The sequence below is a fragment of the Saimiri boliviensis genome, chromosome 11 (genome assembly GCF_048565385.1).
Source record: "Saimiri boliviensis isolate mSaiBol1 chromosome 11, mSaiBol1.pri, whole genome shotgun sequence".
NCBI classification, from domain to species: domain Eukaryota; kingdom Metazoa; phylum Chordata; class Mammalia; order Primates; family Cebidae; genus Saimiri; species Saimiri boliviensis.
In genome coordinates this window covers 58,026,688-58,037,147 of record NC_133459.1, presented here as the reverse complement: position 1 = coordinate 58,037,147, position 10,460 = coordinate 58,026,688, and the positions used below count along the sequence as shown (strand labels likewise).

The 10,460-nt window shown below is 41.7% G+C and overlaps 1 protein-coding gene across 10 annotated transcripts in view; it reads right to left on the bottom strand.

Annotated features, from left to right (window-relative positions):
• FGGY (FGGY carbohydrate kinase domain containing) overlaps positions 1-10,460 on the bottom strand; it is a 429,730-nt gene that overhangs the window by 82,467 nt on the left and 336,803 nt on the right. For 9 of the 10 annotated variants that reach the window (XM_074380908.1, XM_074380904.1, XM_003921494.3 and 6 more), the window contains one exon: positions 7,541-7,635. The exons of the other annotated variant lie outside the window; for it this stretch is intronic. In XM_074380908.1, the coding sequence (XP_074237009.1) occupies positions 7,541-7,635 (95 nt within the window). The remainder of the gene's footprint in view (positions 1-7,540; positions 7,636-10,460) is intronic. 10 annotated transcript variants of the gene reach the window in all.

The window sequence follows — 10,460 nt, the reverse complement described above, 5'->3', positions numbered from 1 at the left end:
TGACGATGGATGGAAAGTAAGAGATCCTGCTCTTGGATCACTCTGTAAGAAGGAGGAGAGTCAAATGATGTGTATCTTCTATTGAAATAATTTTCTTAAAAAATTGTAATTTTGAGCTAATGTTTTGACTTTTATATCCATGGTTTCATTCTGCAAACTGGATTGGAACCAGAAGTTTTATAATTAATCAGAACCTCATCTATTTTTGTTTTATTCTTTTTTTTTTTTTTTCTGGAAGGGTAGAGGAAACTCTTTAAAAAATGTATTGTTAATCAGGTGTGGCAATAAGGATAATGAATGTTAGGGCCAACATCATATTCTTAATTGAATTCTTCTTTTGACTATTAATTATTATACCATTCTAAAGTTTTCTGTTGACTTTCTGAGAGACCTTGACATATGGGACAGGATACTCAGAAAATTCAATCAGTAATCTGAATCTATTTAATTAGGAATGAGAATCTCATCCAGAAACACATGCTTAAGTAGCAAAGGGCAAAAGGCTACTAAAAAAACTGATAGTATCAGGACCATATGCGAAATGAGTAGGATTATAAGAGGCCTGGAGATGAAAGCTAAATAGAACTAAAATGGAACTAAAATCCATGGCAAAAGATTCCTTATACACAAGAAACATAAACCCTGAGTTTTCACACACTATTGATGGGAGTATATCTATACTATGTATCAGAACCCTAAATGCTGGGCACACTTTTGCATGCCTCCAATTTTATTTTACTGATATAATTTAGGATGTGTGAAAACATTTAGTTACAGAGATATCCGTTGCAGCATTCTTTAAAAACCATGGAGAAAATCTAAATATTCAAGTCTAGAAGACCGGCAAAATAAGTTAAAATATATTCTGGCCAGGCGAGGTGGCTCACGCCTATAATCCCAGCACTTTGTGAGGCCGAGGTGAGTGGATCATGAGGTAAGGAGGTGGAGACCATCCTGGCTAACACAGTGAAACCCCATCTCTACTAAAAATACAAAAAATTAGCTGGGCATGGTGGCACCTGCCTGTAGTCCCAGCTACTCAGGAGGCTGAGGCAGGAGAATCACTTGAACTCGGGAGGTGGAAGCTGCAGTGAGCCAAGATCTGTCCACTGCACTCCAGCCTGGGCAATAGAGTGAGACTAAGTCTCAAAAAAAAAAAAAATATATATATATATATACACACACACACATACATACATATATATATTTTATCAGGTAGAAAATTATGCAGCCTACAAAAATGATAAATAAAGAGGTTTACTATATATTCTGGGGTATAGGAAAAGGTCTATAAAAGTAAAACTGTATGCATTGTATGAATACATTTTTTTAATTTAAAAGTTTAAAATGATTTTAAAATATGTACAAAAAGACTAACAGCATAGAAAGCATAATATTAAATAGTTAATAATTAAATAATTTAAAATAGGTTATTTTAGGATAACAAGATCAGTTTTCACATTTTCTTTCATCTTAATTAAATTTTATTTTTGTCCCCAAATAACATGAATTATTGTTTGCATTCCAGAAAAAGAAAAAAATGCAAGCAAACTAAATTGAATGCACCAAGAAATGGTATGGTTTCATACTTCTGAATATCTACAATATTTCAGTCCTTCCTAATCTCTAGAAATTAAAATAATGATAATCAGCTTTTATTTTGCAAATAGCAAAACTGGTATTTATGGTGAGAGGAAGCCAAATAGAGCTAAAAAAAATCACAGAAAGTTTACTTACAAAATAAAACAGAATGAGAGACATAGTATATACAAAAATCATAGGCTGTGAAATGCATAACAGGTGATGAGTATAACTGGCTCTAAATGAAGTGAATTTCATGAAAAAGAACAGAAGGAGAGGCTTCAGCTAAGCAATGAGGATGTTTGCAAGGACTGACCTCAAGGGTAGAGCAATGCGGTCAGCATGGATGGTTTATCTTGTGGGCACCCATTACAGAAAGGGTGAGCAATCACAGCTCTCAACTGGCCACTTACATGTATTGGTGTTGAAGACACAGGAGTCTGTCTGGAACGTGATGGGGAAAGCTGATGGTGGGAGTGCATGGAGTCAGTGGTTTACAGGGGTGGCAACACTCACACAGTGGGAGGAAGGAAGGTTCGTGATTAATTGGCTGATTCCAAGGGCTTATTTTCTTTACGCTGATACTCCCCTTAAAATGATGGCTGAATGCATTTTGATCTCATCACTGTCTCCTTTTACTGATTTTTGCTTCAGATGCTTCCTCCGTTCCTTTTTTGCAGGGGTAGGGGGTAGTTGTTCAAGTCAAATAGCACTGCTGGAATTAAAGCTTGTTTTGTCTACATAGACTTGAATAAAAATTGCCCCTGAAGATAAGAAATTATAGAAAGCTAATGCCATCTGCAGGGGACCTGAAGGAAACAAAGTGGACAGCCATTTCATATTGCTGTCTCTTTGCCATATGACAGTTTTCTCTCACAATGACTTGAAACTGCTTCTTGTTTTATTTATCTGTCCTTGTATTTCTTAGAATCTTTTAACTGTCTGTGCTTAGAAAATGTAAGCATACTGGTATTTCATAAACTTATTTTTTTCCCATTTGTTGATTTTCCGGGACCTGGGAGCCTAGAAAAGTGTTATGGAACAATCTCAACTCCTAATTATAATTATTTGTTTTCCAAGATATTCAGAATTATAGAGCATCACTTTGTACTCTTCTGATGATGGGGAGGTATCAAGTAGAAAGGTCACAGAGGTCAAAACTATAGGGATTCCATACTCTTAAGAGTAAAGGGAGTGGAGGTGGACTGCCTTCCTTGTGTCCCCTCCCACCTATTCAATAGCTAATCTTTTACCTTGAGAACAGCATATGTGTGGTTGATTCCATATTATTCATTAAGCTACAGATATAAAGGTGATCATGATTTGCCCTCAATACTACTTGTCCTCAAGGAGACTGTACTTTTTAGTAAAGACAAAGTTTTGAAAACTACTAAAAGAAAAATACCTTTTCTAAAGAAGGACAACTCTTTAAGATAGTAAGAGTTGTTCTATCCTTTAGAATGAATGAATGGCTATATCAGTATTCTCTGTGAGATCTGAATTTGGCAAAGAAATAGAAGGAAGACTTTAGATGTCTAAAGGGAGAGAGAGCAGGAAAGGACAGGGGAAGAGAGACAGAGAAAAACTAATAGAATGAGAATCTGAATGGATAGAAGAACAGAAGGAGGAAGCTAGGAACTATCAGCATATTTCAAAATTTGCAATATCAGTAGATTTTGCTGTTGACCAATCTTTAATTAAGGCCCCACCAGAAAATTCCATCCAGTCTCCCTTGCCCCGACAAAGTTCTCCCAGAATTGAGATACAGAGTCTACAATAGCTAGAAATAAAATCTACAGCTGTGGATCCATTCTGATCCATTGGTATCACCCAAGAAAGGTATAAGACTCTATCCCTGGCTGAAATCATGATTCGGGGGCCTAGGAAATTCAGAAAATTTCAGAAACCCTGTCTCCTCAAGCACATCAAATTGTTCCCTACATCTACTATCTGGGTCCTCTGGATTTTTCCTAACCTTCCTAGCATCTGAAGATGACTCTATCTGAGTCTACCAAAGTTGGCCTATTTAGATAAGAAGTGAAATCCTCCATCTAACCACCAGATACATGGTCCATGGATGATAAAAGGTCTGGCTTGCTGGAATAGTTGAGATGCAGGAAGAACTTGCTCAACTTTCTTAAGGAGGGAAAGGCAGGCACCGCACAAACCAAGCCAGGATCTTTGAAGTTCAAATAAAAGACTGTGTTGAAGTTCAGGATGAATATATGAATCACAGAAAGAAAGCAATTCTGTTTTGCCTTACCTTGCCAGAATCTGGAGCTTGTCCCCAGGCCTGGGGCACACAGGTTAGCCCTTGTTCTTTGGAGGGGAGCAAATGATGTCAAGTCTATATGCATTTTCATTTCCAAAGCAGTTCCACACATAATCATTCTAATGACATTGATTATACCTGGGGGGTCACTGGAACTTTAAAAGGCTCTTCATCTCAACAGTCCCATGTAAGTGACAATTCTTATTAAAACATTTTTTTAAAAAAATACATAAAACAGATAAACAAATAAAACAAGCACCCAGAGAGAACAAGTGACACTGTCTGAGGATACACAAGCAAGCACAGAACTCCAGACTATGGGATTCCGTCAAGAAAGTGATGACAGATAAGACCTCAGGCCTCTCTCAGCTAGGGGCTCCCTTTACTAGATTGTGTCTCCTGAAAATGATCAGAACAGGCACATACATCCTTGGGTTGAATAGGAGAAATGAACTCGTCTTTACAATGCTGTGAGCCTTGTAGCTGCTACAAAAGTCATCAGTTCCAAATCTGATCTACCATATCTTAGATTCTGTTCCAGAAGACTAACAGCAACTCTCACATAGCCAAGATGTCAGTGTGGAATTAAGCTGAGTTTCTCATTAGGGGAAAAAATGAGTGGAATTCCTTTGGAGCTGGAGATCCCAGTTTGGAATATCAATGAAGTGGCTGGGCAGTGGCTCATGCCTGTAATCCCAGCACTTTGGGAAGCCGAGGTGGGCGTATCACAAGGTCAAGATATGAAGACCATCCTGGCCAACATGGGGAAACCACATCTCTACTAAAACTACAAAAATTCTCTGGGTATGGTGCTGCGTGCCTATAGTCCCAGCTACTCAGGAGGCTGAGTCAGGAGAATTGCTTGAACCCAGGAGGTGGAGGCTGCAGTGAGCTGAGATCACACCACTGCACTCCAGCCTAGTAATAGATCAAGACTCCACCTCAAAAAAAAAAAAAAAAAAAAAAAAGATATCAATGAAGCCATAAGTCATGGTATGAAGTATCTGGACGTATCTGACAGAGCAGCCTCATCTTGACACTATCTCTCTTTGAGCTATAGACTATCTCCTGATTTGTGACCTATGGCATTTCTTTTCAGAAAATACATCACTGAACACTTAAGAAGCCAGAAAATATTTTTAAAGAAAAAACAAATGGAACAAATTAGAAAAAGAATGATAATCAGGATAAGATATAGACCCAGAGAGACCTTCATTTCAATTCTGCTTCTGTGTAGCCTTGGGGAAATTACTTAAAACACCTCTGAAGCTTGGTTTCCTATCACAAAAGGATAAAAACATACATTCTGCAAGCAAGAAGAGTGTCAAGATTAAATGAGGTATCTTAGCTCAGGCTATTATAACAAAATACCATAGACTGGGTACTTAAACAACAGATCTATGTTTTCACAGTTCTTGAGGCTCAAAGTCTGAGATGAGGGTGCCAGCAAGGTCAGGGTCTGCTGGAAGCCCTCTTTTGGCTTGTAAACAATGGTCTTCTTGCTGTGTCCTCACATGGCAGAGGGAACAAGCAGGCTCTCTGGTGTCCTTGCATAGGGGCCCATCAGACCATCATAACCCGTCAGACCAGGCTCCTTCCCTCATGATTTCATCTAACCCTAATTATCTGCCAAAGACACACCTCCACATACCATCACATTGAGTGTCAGGGCAAATTTTGCAGGAATACAAAATATTCAGTTCACAACACAGGGTAACCTCTGCAGAACCATAGTAAAAGCTTCCCTCCTAACTATTATAATTTATTGCAGGAAGGACAAGATATCTAGTTGTGAGAACATCTCTGTCAGCTGATACATTAAAATAATAAGTGACAATTCATTGTTATTTCAACAACAAATATCTCCATGTGCTATTTTTGAGAAAGGACCAGACTATCCAGAAAAAAGTCAAAAACTGAACCATATCATCTTTGTTTAAAGACTCACTTAGAACCCACAAGTATTCATGAGTGGATTTAATTCCTTGTGAGGGAGATTTCACAGTCATTAGTTTCAGAGGCGTGGACAGTGTGTAGTGTATCACATTTTCCAAAATGCAGTACAAACAGCATTGCAGTTTTACATCTGTCTGTTCCTAACAGTGTACCCTTAAGTTTTTTAAGCTTTCTGAATCTCTGCTGCCCAATCTCTGTGGCTTATGAGCATTGTTATAGGTATTAGGAAGATTATCCAAAAAGTACCTAGCACAGTATCTAGCATATAAGAGGCTCACAATAAATGAAGCTCTAATTACTGAGCTACTAGTGAAAAACCTGGCTTGTAGTCCTAACCTTGAGATCATGGGCAAGTCATTTGGGCACTCTGCTTCTTAGCTGAACAAATATCTCTCGAACATTCAGTTAAGAAATGGGAGCCAGACTTCTTGTTTCTGGCGTTTACTAGCTGTTTCATTTAGGCCAAGTTATTTGACTTCTTCGGGCCCCAGGTTCCTCAACTATCAAATGGGGATAACAGCTGTTGCAAGGATTAAATGAGCGTGCTTGACACACAGAACTCATGATGTGCTGTCAATTACTATTATGAATAAAGAAGCGGAGGTGCAGAGAAGAGTGTTTAGGCCACAAGGGATAGTGGGTAGTCAAGCTAGGATTTGTGCCCAGGTGGTCTAATGCTAGAACCTGTATGCTCTTAGCCTCTACATCACATTTGTTATTTACCTTTTTGTATTATTTTAGCACTCAAAACTTCTCCACAAAGTCCGATGTGTGCAAAGTCTTTTGCAATCTGGTGGGAGGAAAAGTTTTGTCTCTCACCAGAAACTAGTATGTTTCCTCTTTTTGAAAATAAGAATTATGCAATTTATCATGTGTTCTTTCTTGTCTTGGCTGCCAGGAAGCTCAGAGCCAAATTATGTGTTTAATCACAGCCACCAAATAGTTTCCTTCTTCCTATATCTCTGTTCCTTATTTACCTTTTTAATTCCTTTTTTATTTAATACTAACATTTTCTTTCTCTTTTTTTTTGAGACAAGTCGATCTTGTTGCCCAGGCTGGAGTGCAATGGCGCAGTCTCTGCTCACTGCAACCTCCGGCTCCTGGGTTTAAGCAATTCTCCTGCCTCAGTCTCCCTAGTAGCTGGGATTACAGGTACCTGCCATTACGCCCAGCTAAATTTTTATATTTTAGTAGAGAAGGAGTATCTCTATGTGGGCCAGGCTGCTCTGGAACTCCTGACCTCAGGCAATCCACCCGCCTCAGCCTCCCAAAGTGCTTGGATTACAGTCATGAGCCACCATACCTGGCTTAATACATACATTTTCATTTTTGTCTCTTGTTGATAGAGGACATAAAGGTCTTTGAAAAATGGTGGGGTTGACACAGGAAAACAAAAATCTGAAATACACATGAAAAACTGAAAGTTTTGAGCCTTACCTGTTTCATGTGCTCAAAGAAAAGTGTTCAAGGGGAAATTTACAACGAATAATTTATGTTAAAGAAGAAAGAAAAAAAAAAAACAACTGAAAAACAGAACAACCAACACAAACTAAGGCCAAGTCAATGCAATAAATATGTCTGAGGCTAGAAGTGTTTGTGCTTTCCCTGGCTGGAACCTATCATTTCTTAATTATACCTTGTGTGTGTTTTATAAAATGTGAGCTGCTGTCAAGAGGAAGGATGGCCTCAGACAGGGGAGGAGCCACGCCCCACCCCCTGGTCCTCACATACCTGTACAGAAGCGAAATCCCCTGAGGCACAGGCACCCAGAATAGCAGCACCCACAAGAACAGACTCCACCTCTTGCGACAGGACCACAGGCATGCCTGTACAGAGCAAGGCCACACCTCGGTTAGGGAGCAGAGCCAGGGGGGTGTGAGGAGCCAGCAAGCAGCCACAGTGGCAAAAACACCTGACATCAGAGCAGTGGCAGGCCCCCCTCCCAACTCCCCGCAGTCCTCCCTTCCTTGTTCCTTGGGATTACTTGGTTCTAAAAGATTTCACTGCCTGTGCCTGCTGGTGCAGTAGCCAAAGGCCCAAGGGAGCCAATACCATGTATATCAACTCACGAGACCTCAGTACCCGGGGTTTTCAGGCTCCTGCAAGCTGCTACCTGCCATTTGGTTCAAGTTCAGATCCACAGATGTTTATTAACTGCTTTGCTTGCCTAGGGAATGCTGAGATGAATTGGACTGTGCCCTTCTATTCAGGTTTCAGAGGGAGATGGATGAGAGAGATGAAGGCTATGGAGAGGCTGGTTCTCTAACTGAGACGTGCTAAGGGAAGGGAGGTACCAAGAAAGGGTGTGATTCATCCCTCCAGGGACTTCTCCCCTCTCTCAGGGTACATGCCATAGCCCTTACGGTGGCTGACAAGGGGCCCTCCCTCCCGGATCTGGCCCCACTTCTCCCACTCTGATCTCCCTGTCTCCTCCCAGCCACGTAGTCCTGGCCTCCGTGCTGCTTCCTGAGTGTGCTTCGGGGTCCTTGACCATGCTGTTCCCTGTCTGGAACACTTCTCTCAGATGCCTACATGGTAACTGCTGGCTCCTCCCTCAAGTGTTTCTGCAAACATCACCTTCCTACTGAGCCTTCCCTGGCCATCAGATTTAAAATTACACTTCCCTCAACATTCCTTACCCCTTAACGGCTTCATCCTCACCTTCCAACATTGTATTTTACTTACTTATCTTGTTTAATGTATGTCTCTTCTGCAAGAACTTTAGCTACATGAGGGTAGAAACTCTGTTTTATCTATGGCTGCATCCCTGGCATCTAGAGCAGTATCTAGCACATGGGAAGCAACTGAATGATGGGAGAACATACTTCTGGGGTAGCGGTCATCACTGATCACCGTGGAGATGAGGCTTAAACAGGCATCAGAAGGGTGAGCAGGGAGGAACCTTCTGCATGCCAATGCTTGGAGGTTGAGGGCTCATGGTAGGTTTAAGATTAATAGAAATCATTTAGGATTCTTAGGTCTATAATGTATAGATTGATCTGCTAATCAGGAGATGGTAGCAAACTTTACAGAGGTTTTGCTGTGAAACCTTTCTCTACTCAAGCCATAGGAGTTATTTTCCTAAAGCTTAGATTTCTTTTCCTATCTTGTCAGAGAAGATTTCCCGAGGCACTCTCTCTGCATCCCATTCAGATCTCTCCTCCAGCTACTCCGACAATGAGGGCAGGGAACTAAATTCCCACAGACACCTCAGAGAATTTAGAAATACCAGGCCCCAGCTGGGCCAGGGCTTCAGATGTTGCCAACATGGTGTGACGTGGGGTGGGAATGCTGGGAGAAGCTCAGACCTGAGTTTGTTTCCTGGTTCCACTAGCTCAGTGTCCAGCCAGTCACTTACACTCCTTTAGCCTTGGTTTCCCCAATGTAAAATGGGGACGATGATAAGATGTACTGCACAGATGTGTTGTGAGGCTTAATGAGAGGGCACACACACGGTGCTTAGCACATTTCCTGACCTTCAGTAAGCCCTGGAGAAATGATGGCTGCTACGATTAGAATTCAGATGGATGGCAAGTGAAGCTCTCCACATGTACAAGCCCTGGGCTAAACACTGGATAAGTGGGGAAGGGACAGGAAAGGTTCCCATCAATCATCCAGAGGTGAAGGACAGATACCAGGCCACACTGAAGGGCTTCCTAGGAATGATACAGACAGGTGTATGACTGTGACCACCCAGGCTTCCCTATGGACCTGGGATGTTTTAGAAGACAGTACCTCCAAACACCATTTACTTCCCAAGCCTTCCCTACCGTGTCCAAAGCTTCCCCAGTTGTGAGCAGGGAGGAACTACTCACAGGCCCCTTTCCTTGGGAACCAGAGACCTGAGTGAACCTGGTGAATCACCTATCAGCTCTCAAGTTGCTGTCCAAAGCGCTCTGAACCCAGACTGCCAGGGATTGAATCCTGGCTTCCCCACTGACTTAGCTGTGTGATTCAGGCAAGTTACCTAACCTTTCTGTGTCTCAGTTTTCTCATCTGAAAAATGGGGTTACCATTCCACCTATCTCAGAGTTGCTGTGAGAATTAAAACTGCTATTATAATAAGGCTCTTAAAATGGTGCTTGGCTTAGAGAAAGCACTAAATTAGCATTAGCTGTTATTCTTAAAGTTTATCTTACTTCTGAAGTTTCTCCTCACACCTGTTACCCAGGGTGGAACCAACCCACTGCTTCCATTTGCCTCTCAGACCAATCCTGCCTCTTCCCCTCCTTCTTCCACCTCCTCTTACCCTGGAAGACTGGCCAGTGGGGATCACAGCTGTGGCCCCCTGCCCTCTGGTTCCACCCTTGACTAAGCTCCTGTGGGGATGCCCTTTTCAGACGTTCTCCCCAGGCTCAGATTGGGCACTGCTCCTTGCCCTCACCCCTGCAAGTGCGGGGTAGAAACACTGCTGGCATCCTAGGGTACTTCTTGGTTGTCTGGACTTCCAGCGCCCTGCCAGCAGCTCTGCACACTGACGCTTTATTCAACTTCCCTCCAGTTAACCTAACTGGAGTGTGTATCTGTTCCCTACCTGGACCGGACTGACACCGACACATTTTGTCCTCTGGATCCCCAATCTACTCATTCTAGATATTGATCATAGGACCAAGGGCACTTTTTCTGTGTTTTATAAAGAACCTCTTGGCAG